This window comes from Neovison vison, chromosome 3, assembly GCF_020171115.1.
Source record: "Neovison vison isolate M4711 chromosome 3, ASM_NN_V1, whole genome shotgun sequence".
Taxonomy (NCBI): domain Eukaryota; kingdom Metazoa; phylum Chordata; class Mammalia; order Carnivora; family Mustelidae; genus Neogale; species Neogale vison.
The window spans coordinates 73,340,053-73,358,420 of record NC_058093.1 but is presented as its reverse complement, the minus strand read 5'-3'; the positions used below and the strand labels follow the sequence as shown (position 1 = coordinate 73,358,420).

The window sequence follows — 18,368 nt, the reverse complement described above, 5'->3', positions numbered from 1 at the left end:
ACAATAAAACAATCCAACAAGGGGATATAACAATTATAAATATCTATGTACCCAACATGGATGCACCTAAATACATAAAGCAACAATTAACAGACACAAAGGAAGAAACTGACAATAAGAAGATAATAATGGGGGACTTTAATACCCCATTTATATCAATGGAGAGATCAATCAAACAGAAAATCAAGAAAATGCTTTAAATGACACATTAGACCAGACGGACCTAACAGATATATTCAGAACATTCCATTCAAAAACAGAATTTACATTCTTTTCAAGTGAACATGAAACAGTCTCCAAAATACATCACCTTAGGCCACAAAACAAGTCTTGATAAATTTTAAGATTGAAATCATATCATCCATCTTTTCCAACCACAACGGTATGAAACTAGAAACCAATCACAAGAAAAAATAAGGAAAGAACACAAATACATGGAGGCTAAATCACATGCTACTAAACAATGAATGGGTCAACTAAGAAATCAATGAGGAAATAAAAAAAATACAGAGACAATGAAAATGAAAACACAATAGTCCAAACTCTTTGGGATACAGCAAAACCTGATCTAAGAAGGAAGATTAGAGTATTACACGCCAACCTCAAGAAACGAGAAAAATCTCAAATAAATAAGTGAACCTAACACCCTAAGGAGGTAGAAAAAGAACAAAGCCCAAAGCCAACAGAAAAAGGAAGTACTTAAAGATTAGAATAGAAAAAAATGCAATCAAGATTATAAAACCAATAGATCAATAAAACTAGGAGCTAGTTCTTTGAAAAGATAAACAAAATTGATAAATCTTTAGCCAGACTCATTAAAAAAGAGAGTGAGTGCTCAAATAAAATAAGAACTGAAGACTAACAACCAACACTACATAAATACAAAGGATTATAAGAGAATATTATAAAAAATGATATGTCAACAAATTGGATAATCTAGAAGATATGTATAAATTCCTAGGAACATATAATCTTCCAAAATTGAATTAGAAAGAAATAGAAATTTGAACAGAATGATTACTGGCAATGAAATTGAATGCATAATCAAAAAACTTCCAACAAACAAAAGTCCAAAACCAGATGGCTTGACAGGTGAATTCTACCAAAATATTCTACCAAAATTTTAAGTAAGAGGTAATACCTCTTCTTCTCAAACTATTCAAAACAAACAAACAAACAAACAAACCAGAAAAAGAAGGGGGACCTGGGTGGCCCAGCTAGTTAAGCATCCAACTCTCGACTTCAATCAGGTTGTGATCTCAGGGTCGTAAGATCAAGCCCCACATTGGGCTTCATGGTCAGCAGGGAGTCTGCTTGAGATTCTCTTCACCCTTCCCCTCCCCCATTCACACACACATTCTAAAATAAATAAATCTAAAAAAAAAAAAAAGAAAGAAAAGAAAAGAAAAAGGATAACTTCCAAATTCATTTTATAAGGCCAACATTACCCTAAAACCAGAGAAAGACACTACCAAAAAAGAAACCAAGAGGCCAGTATCTCTGATGAACACACCTGCAAAAATATTCAACAAAATACTAGCAAATCAAATCCAACAATAAATTTTAAAAATCACTCACCATGATCAAGTGAGATTTATTCCACAAATGCAAGCATGGTCAAATATTTGCAAATCAATTAACATGATACATCACATTAACAAGAGAAAGGAAAAAATCACATGTACATCTCAATAGATGCAGAAAAAATAACTGACAAAATATAAAACCCAGTCATGATAAAAACTCTCAATAAAAAAGGTTTGGAGGGAATAAACTTCAATGTTATAAAGGTCAAAGATGAAAAACCCACAACTAACATCATCCTCAATGGTGAGAAACAGAGCTTTTCCTTTAAGATCAGAAACAAAACAAGGATGTCCACTCTTGCCACTTTTATTCAACACAGTACTGGAAGTTCCAGCCAATGAGACAACAAAAAGAAATAAAAGGCATCTACACGAGTAAGGAAGAAGTAAAAGTTCCACTGTTTGAGGATGACATTTTACCATATATAGAAAGCCCTCAAGATTCCACCAAAAAACAATTAGAACTAATAAATGAATTCAGTCAAGTTGCAGAATACAAAATTAATATACAGAAATCTATTGCATTTCTTTCTTTTTTTAAGATTTTATTTATTTGAGAGAATGCATAAGCAGGGGGAGTGGCAGAGAGAGGGAGAAGCAAGCTCCCTACTGAGGGAGCCTAATGTGGGATGCGATCCCAGGACCCCTGGATCATGACCTGAGCCACCCAGGCACCCCTGCTGCATTTCTGTACACTAATAACGAAATAGCAAAAAGAGAAATTATGAAAATAATACCACTTACAGTTACACCAAAAGGAATAAAATACATAGGAATAAACCTAACCAAATAATTCCAGTTACAATTACACCAAAAGGAATAAAATTAACCCTCCTAAAACCATAAAACATTCTTGAAAAAACTGACGATGATACAAACAAATGGAAAGATATTCTATGCTCAAGGACTGGAAGACCCAGTATTTTTCAAATATCCGTATTATCCAAAGCAATCCACAGATTCAATGCAATCCCTATTAAAATACCAACATTTTCAAGGAACTAGAATAAATAATACTAAAATTTGTATGGAACTGCAAGAGTCCAAATACCCAAACAATCCTGAAAAAGAAGAGCAAAACTGGAGGTATAACAATCACAGATTGCAAGATATACTACAAAGCTATAGTAATCAAAACACTATGGTACTGTCACAAAAACAGACACACAGATCAATAGAATAAAATAAAGAGCTCAAAAATAAACCCATGCATATATGGTTAATTAATCTACGATAAAGGAGGCAAGAATACACAAGAGGGAAAAGATAGTCTCTTCAACAAATGGTGCAAAGAACACTGAACAGCTCCATGCAAAAGAATGAATGTGGGCCACTTTATTACACCACACACAAGAAATCGATGCAAAATAGATTAAAAATTTAAATGTCTGACCTAAAACAATAAAAATCCTAGAAGAAAACACAGGCAGTAATTTCTTTGACATTGGCTGCATGAACCATTTCTCTAGGTATGTCTCTTTGAGGGAAAGGAAACAAAAGCAAAATTAAGTACACCAAAGTGTAGTTTAGGACTACACCAAAGTAAAAAGCTTTTGCACAGCAAAGGAAACTATCAAAACAAACAAACAAAAAGCAACCTACCGAATGGAAGATATTTGCAAATGATATAGCCAACAAGGAATTAATATCCAAAATATACAAAGAACATACACAACTCAACACCAACCCCCTCCCAAAATAATCCGATTTAAAAATGGCCGGTGGACCTAACTAGACATTTTTCCAAAACAGATATACAGATGGCCAACAGACACATGAGAAAAGATGCTCATCATCACTAACTGTCAGGGAAATGCAAATCAAAACCAAAGTGAGACACCACCTTACACCTATCAGAATGACTAAAATCAAAACCCAAGGAATAATAAGTGTTGATGAGGATGTAGAGGAAAAGGAACACTCGTGTACTGTTGGTAGGAATGCAAATTGGTACAGCACACACTCTGAAAAACAAGAGAGCAGTTCCTCAAAAGATTAAAAATGGAATTTTGATATGATCCAGTAATTCCACTACTGGGTACTAACCGAAAGAAAACAAAAACACTAATTCTAAAAAATATATGCACCCTTGTTTACTTAAGTATTATTTATAATAGTCAAGATATGGAAGTAAACCAAGTGTTCATCCTTGGATGAATGGATAAAGAATATGTGATATTATTATAATGGAATATTACTCAGCCATAAAAAAGAATGAGATCTTACCATTTGCAGCAACATAGTTGGACCTCAAAGGTATAAAGCTAAGTGAAATAAATCAGTGAGAGAAAGACAAATACCACATGATTGTGCTCATGTATGGAATTTAAGAAACAAACAAACAAAGGAAGAAAGAGACCCAAAAATAGACTCTTAAATACAAAGAACTGGTGGTTGTAGAGGGAAGGTGGGCAGAGGGATGGATGATGAACAATGAGTAATAACAGAATTGGATCCTTATACTGTATACTTGAAACTGCATGTTAATTATAATTTGATTTTTAAAAAATCATCAACTAGGAAAAAAAGAAAAAAAAAGATTGAAGCTCAAGAGAAAAACAAAAGGATGACTCATGGAGCAAGATTCTGGGGAAGGAGTCATCAAAAAAGACAAGCAGATGATCTGGCTGTGACATATTTCTACATATGATAACCAGAGTAAGTTCAGTTCAGTTTAGCTGCCTGGGCAACTATTTTTGAACTAAGATCACCACCACTCATTTCTAGGCAATTGCTAATTAGAACAACGTAGACATGTGACTCAGCTATTGGGAACAAGACAGTTCAATTATTTGCTGCTAACTGGCTGAATATCCAGGAGAGGGGTTACCATATTTTACCATTTGGACAGAAGAGCCGAAAAGGCTGATTTCCTTAGAGAAACATGTAGCAGATACTAGCAAGAAGTGATGCTAGCAAGAAACCTGATGACTTTCTGGGTTTTAGTTCTAATTCCACCCTGAGGCAAAGCCCTATTCCTGCCCTTGAGGAAGTTGCCCTGGTACTCTTTTTTTTTTTTTTTTTTAAATTTATTTGATATAGAACGAGAGTGAAAGAGAGAGAGACAGAGAGAGCACACAAGCTCCGGGAACAGCAGGAAGAAGAGAAGCAGACTCCCTGCCAAGCAGGGAGCGTGATGTGGGGCTTGATCCCAGGACTCAGGGATCATGACCTGAGCCAAAGGCAGATGCTTAACCAGCTGAGCCACTCAGAGACCCCGGTGTCCTTGCTCTCTTCTTCTTCCAGTTAGCTCAAATTAATTGACACTTTTAAACAAAAGTCCTAATGAACACACATGCTAACAAATAAGAATTCATTCTTTAAAAAAGTTGCCTCTTATATAAAATCTGAAGACAGGCATAGCAAACTAGAATGTACTTTTTGAAAATAATTGCAGATGGCAGGAAAGAACTTGGAAAAAAAGCCAAAATCAGACTGGGAATCTAATAATTATGTTGGGAAGCTACAAATATTTTGCAAAGACAAAGCAGACAAAATACTATCTGGAAATCAAGATCAACATAAAAGAACAAAAGCAGAACCTTTTACTTTAAAAAAATAAACTTTGGGACGCCTGGGTGGCTCAGTTGGTTAAGCAGCTGCCTTCGGCTCAGGTCATGATCTCAGCGTCCTGGGATCGAGTCCCACATCGGGCTCCTTGCTCGGCAGGGAGCCTGCTTCTCCCTCTGCCTCTGCCTGTGCTCGCTCTCTCTCCCTCTCTCTCTGACAAATAAATAAATAAATAAATAAATCTTTAAAAAAATAAACTTTGAAAATTTTACTTCAAAAAGGGACTACCACTATGTCAAAACACCAATTCTCAGATAAAAATGTCCAATAATTGAAAATGTGAAAATGGAGATTGAAGAGTTAGAGATATTAACTTAAAAATTCCCTCAATAGTAGTGAAAACTAATACAAGAGATTTTACTTCAAAAATGAAGCTACTAATTTTCTTTAAAATTCATCAAAAATAAGACAGACTAAGTCAATATGGAGAAAATGATGAATTAATGGACAGATATGTGATACAGAAACATAGTATGATATTATGGTAGAATCTAAGTGGTTGGTATAAAAATGTTTATTACAGGGCGCCTGGGTGGCTCAGTGGGTTGAGCCTCTGCCTTCGTCAGCTCGGGTCATGGTCTCAGGGTCCTGGGATTGAGGCCCAGGTCCGGCTCTCTGCTCAGCAGGGAGCCTGCTTCCCTGTCTCTCTGCCTGCCTCTCTGTCTACTTGTGACTTCTCTGTCAGATAAGTGAATAAATAAATAATTCTTTAAAAAAAATTTTTAAATGTTTATTATAAAATTGAATTTTGCAGTATGTTTCAATTTTTTCAACATAGTATGTTGGGAGAAAAAGAAAACTACAGACATTATAATTCTTTTTTTTTTTAAGATTTTTATTTGACTGATAGAAAGACAGCTAGAAAGGGAACACAAGGGGGAGTGGGAGAGGGAGAAGCAGGCCTCCCACTGAGCAGGAAGCCCAATTTGGGGCTTGCTCCCAGGAGCAGGAGGCAGACACCCAATGACTGATTCACCCAGACGCCCTGACATTACAATTCTTAAGTTGCATCACAAGATGTAGAAAGATTTGACCAAAGAGTATGAGCTATCTGAATACGCATGTAGTATACAATATTTACTAATAAAAATAAGTGGTTTAAACTGGCACACTGGGGTGCCTGGGTGGCTCAGTTGGTTAAGCGTCTGCCTTCGGCTCAGGTCATGATCCCAGAATCCTGGCATCAAGCCCCACATCAGGCTCTCAGCTCAGCAGAGAGCCGCTTCCTTCTCCCTCTCCCTCTGTTGCTCTCCCAGCTTGTGCGCAGTCTCTCTCTCTCTGTCAAATAAATAAATAAAATGTTAAAAAATAAAAATAAATAAACTGGCACATTTAGCCAGTTGCCTCAGCTCTCTCTCCTCATCACTTCCAAGGCCTAGGCAAAGTTAAGCAATATTTCCTAGGCTCTTTGTGGTCATGTTCTGGATTCCCTTTAGCAACCCAGGCCTAAACATTGCATTTCTTTTTAGGTGAATTTCTGGAAAGCTGCTTTCTTAAATTGTAAGATATAAATCTGCTCAAACATGATAGGAGTCTTTCTCCTGAGATTCCAATAATTTCCAATTCTTTATTCTTGGTCAAAATTAAATCCAAAGAAGCAACTGTGCTTTATTTCTGCCTCTGTCCACTGAGATAAATGAATAATGTATTCCAATGCTCTTTAACCCATTTAAAAAAATTCCGATGTTCTTTAACCCTTTTAAAAAATCTGTCTTATGGAAATTTTTAGGGATTTAATTGTAAAAAGTTTATCACAGCATTCTTTATAATAGGGAAAGACTGAACACAATAAAAAGTGATACTGTCCTGGTTGAACTTAGAGTACCTACTTTTAATGCAATACCTGGTGAGTCCCTGAGGATGAGGTTGCCATTAACATTTCTTGACATAGAAAGTTATACACATAAGATGGGACGCCTGGGTGGCTCAGTTGGCTAAGCGGCTGCCTTCAGCTCAGGTCATGATCCAGCGTCCTGGGATCGAGTCCCACATCCCTGCTTCTCCCTCTGCCTCTGCCTGCCACTCCATCTGCCTGTGCTCACTCGCATGCTCTCTCTCTCTCTGACAAATAAATAAATAAAATCTTAAAAAAAAAAAAAAAAGAAATTTATACACATAAGATAGTGAAAAATGGTGGTTTCAAGACATTATTACAGCACAACTTTACACATATATGATATATCTAAAAGATGTCGAGAAGCTATAGTGTTTATCTCTTCATTATTTTCAAAGTCTTCATTTTGACTGTTTTTTTCCTTCAAATAAAATGTGTTACATTTCAGCATCAATTAAGTACCCTCTGATTTTTATTTATTTATTTATTTATTTATTTTTTAAAGATTTTATTTATTTGCTTGACAGATAGAGATCAGAAGCAGGCGGGGAGGCAGGCAGAGAGAGAGGAGGAAGTAGGCTCCCTGCCGAGCAAAGAGCCCAATGCAGGGCTTGATCCCAAGACCCTGGGATCATGACCTGATCTGAAGGCAGAGGCTTTAACCCACTGAACCACCCAGGCGCCCCTCCTCTGATTTTTTTTTTTTTTAATTGTAAATTAACAGATATTCTGCTCTCAGAATAAGACTTCTAAAAGCTATCCAGGTAGCTGAAGGCCCCCAACATTACTGGGCCAAGTGCCATACTGGTTCTTTATTATACTGCCACATTCTCTTACTCTAATTCCTCTGATTCTATTTTCATACAAATGCTCTCATCTATGTTTTTACCCTCAGATTTAAGAATTTTCTCATAGCATCTTAACATAGAAAAGCACTCCTCCACCATTCTAATCTATGTTTCTTTGAAATGAAGAGGCCCTTCCATTGCTGTACGAGTCATCATTCCTCCCACTTCTTGCCTCTAGTCTAGCACTTAGCACCCTGCTTTAACAGAAGACATATCAGTTTTCCTTAGTAGACCTACATGTCCCATAAGGCAGAAACTATGTGCTAATTATCCCCAGTGCTTAGCACATAGAAAACAATAATCAACTGCCAACAAACTTGAGTAGATGGAAGTTTCAAACAGCTGAGAAGATGCCAAGAGGTACCTAGCTGCTTTAAATGAATTAAAGTCTCCAGGCCTAAATATTATATCGCGTGATACTTAACATTGATTTAAGAGTTATTATTTATAATATAAGAAATCACAGGGAAGAGATAACCGACAATTGCCCAGTCTGAATTCTCAAAAATAAAAAGACCCTCAAAACGCACAGACCCTGAAGCCTGGTGTCTGACAAGCAAAGATCTTCCAGAAAGTGGTACAAGGAAAGTTGTGGAAGTTAGAAAATGTAGGATGAATAAGAGACCTTGACTAAAACAGAAGAGACAGGTATACTAGGAGCTAAGGTTTCAACGGCACACACTTTTTTTTTTTTAAAGATTTTATTTATTTACTTGACAGAGATCACAAGTAGGCAGAGAGGCAGGCAGAGAGAAAGGAGGAAGCAGGCTCCCTGCTGAGCAGAGAGCCCCATGCAGGGCTCGATCCCAGGACCCTGGGATCATGACCTGAGCCGAAGGCAGAGGCTTTAACCCACTGAGCCACCCAGCTGCCCCTCAACAATACATACTTTAAACAATGTGGGGGTGGGAAGATTATGAATTGACTCCAGCTGCACTTGTTACTCACCTAAAACAACACACATGTGCATCCCCTTAAGGTATTTGCACATAGTATTTCTGTGCCCAGAACGCTCACTCAACTAGATATCCATAGAGCTTAACACTCTCATCTCCTTCAAATATTTGCTTAAATGTCATGTTCTCCAGTGATATCCTTTTTAAAATCTGAACACTACTCCCTTACTCTGTTCTTTTTCTTTTTTCCATAGCACTTAGCACTTTCTAACACACTTAATAATTGATTTATTTACTGTTATTATCTATTTCACCTATAAGAATATAAGTCCCATGAAAGAATAAATCTTTGCCTATTTTGTTCACTGACGTAGCCCAAACACCTAGAACACAAGTGACCAATAAAAACTTGTTGAATCCACAAAATGGTTTTAAGAAAGATTTTGAAGAAAAAATGACTAGAACTGGTGATATCAGCACAGTATCAAGGAAAAAGCTCTAGACTTGAGATAAAAGATCTGGATTCAAATCTAAGCCCTACCACTTAGTATATATAGCAAATGACTGTTTTCTAGCAAACATCTGCAAACTTCAGTTACTAATCTATAAAATGGGTGGTTGTGAAGATCAGATGAGATAAAAGTGTGTAAGAGTAGCAGTTGGTTAAGCATCTGCCTTCGGCTCAGGTCATGATCCCAGGGTCCTGGGATCGAGTCCAGCATCAGGCTCCTTGCTCAGCAGGGAACGTGCTTCACCCTCTGCCTGCTGCTCCCCCTTGCTTGTGTGCTCACTCTCTCTCTGACAAAATAAATAAAATCTTAAAAAGAGAGAGAGAGAGTTCAATCTTAAAGGAAAAAAAAAATGAAAGGAAAGCCAGAAAGGTAACTTCATTTGGAAACAAGAAAGAACAGATAATGAGTTAGATTTCAATATGCAGTTGTGCTGTCCAACATGGTATGTAACTAGCCACATATGCCTATTTAAATTTTAAAAATTAATTAAAATTGAAAAAAATTTAAAATTCAGCTCCTTGGTCATAATGATACTTCAAGTGCTTAATGGCCACATGTAGTTAGTGGCTACCATATTATATAGCAAATTACAGAACATTTCCAGCATCACAGAAAGCTCTAGAGCATAGTGCTGATTTATAAACTTTGAGTTGCAGCAGAATAGAAATCGAGTGTTATTTTAGTATCTCTGATGCTGGATTCCTGGAAAGCTCAGGATGAAAAAATGCAAAATCCAACCACATAAACAATCTGAGTTGGAATTGCAAAATGTGACTATAACAAATGAAATAATTCATATTATTTCATTACAAGGTCCTAGAATACATGAACACACCCAAGTTGATAATATGAGGTCAGCTATAAATAGAGTTTGGAGAAGCCCAGTAAAGTTACCGACAAGAATTTGGTCAGCATGCCAGCTTAAATCTCTGGTTAGTAACTTCAGATATGACTGCAGGACAAATATTACATGCAATACAATAGTTTTCTTAGTGAATGATAAGATACCTATAGCTCCAAATCTCACCCAAGAAGCAAACTACCTCGTCAAAAGTAACTGCAGCTACCTAGAAGGTATAGCTTTCCTTAATGAATAAGCTTATTTCAACTATAAAAAGATCTAGAATTAAATATACAAATGCTTGAAAAGGGACTCAAAATCAAATGTTACTGTTTTTGTTTCAAGAAAGCTATGCAGAAATTGATCTTTTATATACTTAGAAAATTGAAGAGGATCTCACTTATAAGAATGAATGGCTTGTAAAAAATTTCAAATGTGTAACTGAATTAAAGACTTAGACTTGTGACTTTAAGCTGATCTTTTAAGTTTATAAATAACATTTGAACACTGCAAAGACTTTAAGGTCACAGTGTTTAAAAAGGCAGTTTTATGTTTACAGGAATGATATAGTATCTAGGAACATTTTATTACCTCAAAAAATGATATACTTAAGAAGATTGAACATATTATATACTACCATTTTAATCATTTTAGCCTATTTCTATGCAGCAATATCTATGAAAACTTTAGATATGTACTTCATATTAAAATCAATAAATTTTCAAACCTAAGTTTAGCAGCCACCTAAACGCTCATCCTGAACAAAATGGATAAACTGAATGGGATGCCTGGGAAGCTCAGACGGTTAAGGGTCTGCCTTTAGCTCAGGTCATGATCCCAGAGTCCAGGGACAGAACCCAGAGTTGGGCTTCCTGCTCAGCTACCTCTACCTTTGTTCCTCCCACTGCTCTATTCTCTCTCACTCACTCTCTCTGTAAATAAGTAAATAAAATCTTTAAAAAAACACATACACGGGGCGCCTGGGTGGCTCAGTGGGTTAAGCCGGCTCAGGTCATGATCTCAGTGTCCTGGGATTGAGTCCCGCATCGGGCTCTCTGCTCAGCAGGGAGCCTGCTTCCTCCTCTCTCTCTGCCTGCCTCTCTGCCTACTTGTGATCTCTCTCTGTCAAATAAATAAATAAAATCTTTAAAAAAAAAAAAAAAAAACCACACACACACATCCATCCATCCAATGGAATACTACTCAGCAGTAAGAATGAACAAAATACAACTAGACATGAAAACATAGATGAGTATTACAAACATAACGATAAGGGAAAGAAGCCACACACTAAAGAATATACACTACATGACTCCATGTACGTAAAGTTCAAAACAAGCAAATCCAACTCCAGTCAAGGTTGCGGTTATCCTGGTGGGAGGTGAAGAGGAACATGAAGGCTTCTGGGGACTGACTGGTAATGTTGTTTCTTAATCTAAATACTGATAAGATGGATGTGCTCGATTTGTGAAAAGTAATTAAGCTGTAAACATGATTTGTGCATCTACTTTTATAATTAAATTTAATAAAAATTTAATTTATAAATTTTATAAATTATATAAATTTATAACTTATATTTTATAATAAATTTATAATTTATATAATTTATAAAATTAATAAAAATTTAATTAAAAGGTTTAACAAAAAATAATAAGTATATACACAAACATTTATAACCACCCAAGTAAGATTGTAAGACACGTACCATCCCAAATTATCCCAGGGCCATCACTACTATGTGTACTATACTTTGGAAACATTAACATATCAAAGAAAAGGGGAAAGGAAGGACATGTCCCCAGAAAAGCAAGAATTCTGGTGTAGAGCTAGAGTACATAGTAGGTACCAAGGAAATCAGAGGCCTAGAAAGGCCAGTTTGTTCCTCTGGAAGACCTTAACTGCCCTAACCAAGAAAACTGTGGAATGTATTCAGTAGGCAATGGGAATGACACATGCAAATGATGCAGGTGGAAGACTACCTACCATAAAGTTTTCAACCCTTTCCCTTAATTTACTCAAAAATGTGTCAGTAATACCTCCATTCTCCAGCATCCAGTTTCCAGTCTGGAGGGAATTCAGAAGAGTAGCTGACCTGACCTCCCCAATGGTCACACAGTCATCCGTCCTCAAGGGAGGAGTGATATACCTTGTTAGTAATTTCTGAGAAGAGGCACCAAGCGTCTGGAGTCAGCCTTCTCTCTCCTTAGAATTTATCAGCTACAAAGTGGTTATAATAGAGTCTGTCTCAGGGCCATGTATAAAGCTTCCTGGAGCTGGCTCTGCTCTGGTAGGGGAGGCCTTCTGTGGTCCAGCATTACCTGTGACTATCTATCAAATTCAGAGTAATTATTAGGTAGTCCAAATCTAAGCCATATTCTCCAATCAACTTCATTTGTAATAAAGCTGGCATTTTTATCTCCACTTGTCTATACTCTACGTATTCTCAACTGATGCTGAACTCAGATGTGGGACAGTGATAAAATTAAATATTACTCCTAAAGCCTAACAAATGAGGAGAATACTAATGGGGGGAGGGTGATTACTATTTCATGTCAAAAGAGTAAATTCTACTCAGGATATTTTGATTTGGTTTGGAGTTGAAATTAACATACTAATCTGCTGAACAACAGAAATTCTCTTCTCAATAAAAAGAAAATAAAATTAGAAAATAAAATTGAAAGGAGTAATACTTGCTTAGCATTTCCTTTTAAAGTGTTCCATAAAGTATATCATCTGACTACAACAGCACTCTACTCCCCTGCAGCCTATAAATAGATCACTTAATTTATTCCTAGATATTTTTATTAAGTGACTGGGGGTGGGTGGCTTTATAGTAAGTAACTTCCTGACATAAAGAAGTCTACTTGCAGAAAATGTGGTCTATTCCAAAATGATAGTTGCAATCTAAGAGAAGTATGTTTCTGTTTTATTCTCAAATTGTTCTCTCCCACAAATGAAACAGCAAAATCCACTCATAGAAGGAAACAGGTTGGTCTATTTTTTAAAACCATGCATTATGTTTTTGAAAATTAAGACTTTCAGTTTGATAGGGTCATATATTTTGTAATTTATTCAGTAAGTACAATATAAACTAGTGCCTTAACCATATGACACTATACTTAATCATGATCTCTTTAATCATAAATGGTTGAAACTTGGCATGACAAAGATGCCCTCCTAGGAAACATTTACACAAGGTCAACTCAGCTTTTTTCTGTCTGGAAAACATCTACTAGGGATCCTGGGAGCTCTTAAATAATACATCATTTTTTAAAGAATGGTGTGCATAAATGGCAGTATAAGTAAATTAAGCAATTGGTAGCAGTCTTAAGCAGATCTTCTTTTGTTCTGAGGAGAGTTTGTAACCTCTGTAAAAATTGCCATAGAACAGTTCTGACTAACCCAAACCACAAATGGGAAAGCCGTTAACAGTGCACAGGGACGGATGTCACAAGGGATTTTTTCTTCACTTTTTCTAACATTACAATAGCTTTTTTAAAACTGAAAAAATCCAAAACCAAGGTATAAAAATGTCACATAATTGGCATTTACTATGATTTTCAAGAATCTAAAACTGCAACCAGTAGCAAGATTAAAAAAAGAAACTATTCATGCAATTTAAAGAAAAACAGAGGGTCCAAAAGCAAACCATCACTCATCACTCTCAAAACTCTGCTCAGCAATTTCAAATAATGAGAATATATGTTCCTGGATAGAAGTAATTAGAAACAACTCATAGGAGACCAACGTGATAAGTGCAACAGGTTATGATTGGCCCACCCTCTTAAATATCCATGTTGCTCAAGACTCTTACCATCCCTTTTCTATTATCATTGCTCCAAAACTCCTATGGCATAGAGTCACATAATTTTATGTATTACTTAATGCACTAATTTCCAAACCTCAAATCCATCTTTTCCTCTATTCTCACTGGCATCACCTTGATTTAATCCTTCATTATTTCTCACCTGTTCCACTGTAACAGCTCCCTAACCAATCTTCCTATGTGCATTCTCATCCTTCTCCAGTCTATTCTTAACACTGTACCTGGATGCAAACCCAAACCCAATATGATCAAGTCTCTTCCCAGCTTAACTGCCTCAAAGGTTTGCTGTTACCTAATCTCTTTGGCTGCTTCATTTTTCTTTATTACACTTATAATCATCTGACATACTGTATTACTTATTTGCTATCTTCACCCCAACTAGAATGTAAGGGCAGAGTTTTTGTCCACTGCTATATGTTGCATAGTAAGCACTGAAATAGTCACACATGAATGAGTGAATGAGTAAATGAATGAATTAATGGACTTCTAATCTACAGACCAAGGCCTCCACGACCGGCCAGGGCCCTCCTCTTTTTACACCACTCCCACCTCTACCAATACTGAATTGTTCAATTACCTAAATACAATATGCACTTTCATGCCCCCTTGCTTTGCCATATGCTATTATCTTTGCCTGGAATTGTCTTCACCATCCAATCAATCTGCCACACCATCATCCATATTTTAAAACCATCTCCAGAAAGCTTTCCCTGACCCCAAGGATAATCACTCTTTCTTTCCTTTGTGCTACATCTATCTATATCTGTATTCATAGCAGCTTTCCTCAAACTGTACTGGAATGTGTATCTCCCTTACCACTGTGAATTCTTTGAGGCGAGGACAATTATTCATCTCTCTGCCTTCAGTGCCTAGGACGATACTTGTCATAAAGCAACTATTCTATAAAAATTGGATAAATTAACATGTGAAGGTCCTGTGAGGGAAACGAAAACATGAAGTTTCAAGAAGTTACCCCCTCAATTCTGTGATGAAAACCAGCCCTGAGATAGAAGAATTACAACCAGTGACATCATCCAAGGTAATCAGAAAGGAGTTATACAAATAACACACATCAGCAAGTGATTCCAAAATAAGAGACAAATAGTCACACTCACACTTTATTAGATTTACATGCTGGCTCCTTGCTCCATCATTCGTCTTCCCTTTAGACTCAGCTTGGCTGCTGGCAAACTGAAGCCCAGCAAGGCAGAAGGAAGTTGAAGGGAGACCTTGGCTCCCCAACAACAATTTAGCAAGTAGATCACTCTCCAAGAGAGATCACTCTTCTATTTAATAAAAGTTTTTATGTTCCCTCATATTTTGATTCAAACTTCAAAACAGTTGTTCAGGGCTAGATTTTACCACTAGCCACACCTAACTCTGAACCAAAGACCAGAGCTTTTCTAACCATAATCTACACCAATGATAGGTAACAGTTGTGCCTTCTGTCTATGGAGTAACCACAGAGACCAGTCACCTTCAGCCATGGGAAGCCTCATTCATTACCTCAGTGTGCCTTATAAACATTATTATTTTTCTCTGACTGCTGCAGATGAAGGCCCCTAAATCCAACTATAAGGAATACCTGACCTGCCTACTTAGTTCTCAGATTGCAAACATGCATGAAAATGTACATGATACCAATACATACAAATGAACAGACATAAATGTACATGAAGGGGAAATGTACATTTCCCCAAATGTACACTTGGGGGAAAAAAGTTTTAAACCCAATGATGGCTCAAATAACATCAAGTGAAGCCTGAGGCCAGGATGTGATCCTTTATTCCTCCCTCTCCCATCATTCAGTAAACAAGTCATAAAAAATTTACGTCTTAATATTTTTTCAAATAGGTTTGCCTACTCCCAATATTGTACCTTAGTTCAGAATGGCAGTATTTGCCATCAGAGTTATAGTCTCCTAATTGGCTACCCTGTCCTTGGACTCAATGAAAATTGCATCTACCATTTCATCTGAAGGATTATATAACCAGCAATGCACTTAAAGCACTTGATCACTTAACTCTGTATTGCTGAATTCTCACAGCAACACTACAGCGCAGGAATTACCGTCCTCATTTTCACAAAGGACCGAAGCTCTGAAAAAGGTTAAGTGACTTGCCCAAGGTCATGCAACTAGAATCATGTAGTGGAAATCCAAACTCAGGTCTTGGTTCCCAGCCTTAACCTTCTGCTTAACCTTCTTCAATTCGGTCCCCAATGCAACCTTTCTAAAAGGTAAATGTAATATTTTGCCCCACATAAAATCCTGCAAACAAGACTTGCCTCCAGCCCTCACCCCCTGTCATTCTCAACCCCTCCTACCCCAGAGAATTTCCAACAGTTTCCCAATCTGTCTTTCGCTGCTTTATCTGTGAATACACTGCTTTTCTGCCAAAAACACTTTTCTCCTTTGGCACGTTACTTCCAACCCAAACTTCAAGATTTACTCAATCCTTACTCTGGGAAGCCTTCCCCCTGACATACAGACCTAAAACTAGGGTTAGTGACCATCTGCTATGGTTATCAGCTAAATTTCTTACCACACTGTATTATGACTTTACCCTAGTAGGCTATTAGTTCCTTAAGTAAATACTGCATTTTGTTATCTGGGTAGAGTAAGTACTAGCAGACGAAGGACTCATGAATGTGGAATTAATAAATGAATTCACCACAAGTAGTACAAGTTAAGAAACTGACCCTAAAGTTAATATGACCTAGTCTGGAATTCTAACATGCAACATCTGAAGCAGGATTTGTAAATCTGTTCTATTTCTTCATCTGTAGAAAACTCGAGAGTTTGAAGAGGAGTAAAAGAAATAACAGACTTAACACAATCTCTGGCACACTGACAGTATCATTAAACATTAGCAACACTTTTTTTCCCACTCTGAAAGTTCTTCCACATGACAAAGCCACATCTCAGAAAATATTTTCTCTGGTAGCTGCCATCAGCGCTTAAGATTTCTCCAAAGAGTAGTAAGCCAGGGTCACTTAAAAACATCCTCAGCCACAGGCAACGGTCTTTCAGCTTCTAGTTACAGCAGAGTTCAGTAATCACCACCACAACCTAAATCATTGAACTAGTATCTGAAGTTTTTTGCTTCTTACCCATCCCTCACTTTTCTCCCTTCAAAGACCGTGCCCCTAAGCAAATGGAAACCTGCCCCCATAGAAACCAGTCAGCACCTTCCCCCCAAGAACCACCTCTCCCCACTCCCAGTCTAGTGCGAATTTGAAGAAAGCCATCACCTAGTGCAAACTTAAATCTTGGAGGATCATGTCAGAAACCTTTCTATCCACTCGAAGACCTTATCCCCAACTATTAATTCAGGATCATGAAGTCCTGGCATTAAGACTCCAAGAAAACGGGTCCCCCTGAAGTCTTCTCCAGTAACAGTCCTTCAGATTTGTTACTCCCAAAGTGACCAAAATGCACCGTTCCATCCCGCCCCCTTCCTGCCAGAGTCCAGGGTCTCGCCCACTCTCTCTCGAGGCGGTTCTTCACTTTCAGGGACCGGGATGCTTTCCTCCCACTGGTGTCCCCTCCCTTCCCACCTTGCCTTTGCCCTCCCGCTGCACAGGCCGGGCCTGGTCTCGCCGCCAGCCAGCTCCACAGAGCCGCTACTCACCGCTTCTTGGGGATGGTGCCTGACTCCTGCACGGCGGGAGTGGCAGTGGGCGCCGCCGTGGCCGCCGACGCGGCTCTCCGCGCTTTGCACTCATTGGTACTCACAGCCTCCTGGGGCCGGCCCAGCAGATGGCCCGAGAGAACCCGGAGCCTCCGCCCGGCGCGGTCCCGGTCTGGGTCCGGGTCCCGGTCCCGGTCCGCTGCAGAGCCGGAGCTCGCACCCACGTCCGTTCCACCCGCTGCAGCCGCCGCCTCCGCCATGGCTTCCGCCTTGTGCCACCGCCCCGGACCGCTGGGCGCGGGTGAAAGGTCGCTCAGAGCGGCGCCCGGCGCGACCATTCGCTGCGGCGCATCCCGGCAGCCACTGCGGCGACTGGGCGGCGGGTGCCATGCGCCGGGAGTCTAGCAATCTCAGCTCCCGCCCACCGCGCCCGCCCGCCCTCCGCGGTCACGCCTCGGACGGCGAGCACCTGCCAAGCAGGTGAGTTTGAGCGGTCCCGGATTGGTCCAGACACGGCTGGGTTGGGCTGGACCAGAATCCAAACCACAAGCTTCCCGCGATGGTCTAGTACTCAGAGTGGTGACCTCGGGTGTCGCCTTGGCCTCCGGAGCAGCTTTACAGGGCAGACGCCTAGGACCAGGGTGCTGCTGGACCTGAAGCGCCATTCTTCTGAATGAGCTCCTGCTACTCCCCGTGTCCCCTCTGCGTCATAAAGTAACTCAAAACTGTCTTGTTGCTTGTAACCATTAGAGCAAATAGCGGTCATTTTCTCCTCATCTACTTAGTGACTGGCACTGTGCTTAATACTAGATCTCAAGTAATC

The 18,368-nt window shown here is 38.6% G+C and overlaps 1 protein-coding gene across 1 annotated transcript in view; it reads right to left on the bottom strand.

Moving 5' to 3' along the window:
* The window catches only part of AGPS (alkylglycerone phosphate synthase), a 160,773-nt gene extending 142,946 nt beyond the window's left edge, over positions 1-17,827 (bottom strand). Inside the window, exon 1 of the mRNA XM_044242402.1 lies at positions 17,546-17,827. Within this exon, the coding sequence (XP_044098337.1) occupies positions 17,546-17,805 (260 nt within the window). The 5' untranslated portion in view covers positions 17,806-17,827. The remainder of the gene's footprint in view (positions 1-17,545) is intronic.
* Between the last annotated feature and the right edge of the window lie 541 nt (positions 17,828-18,368).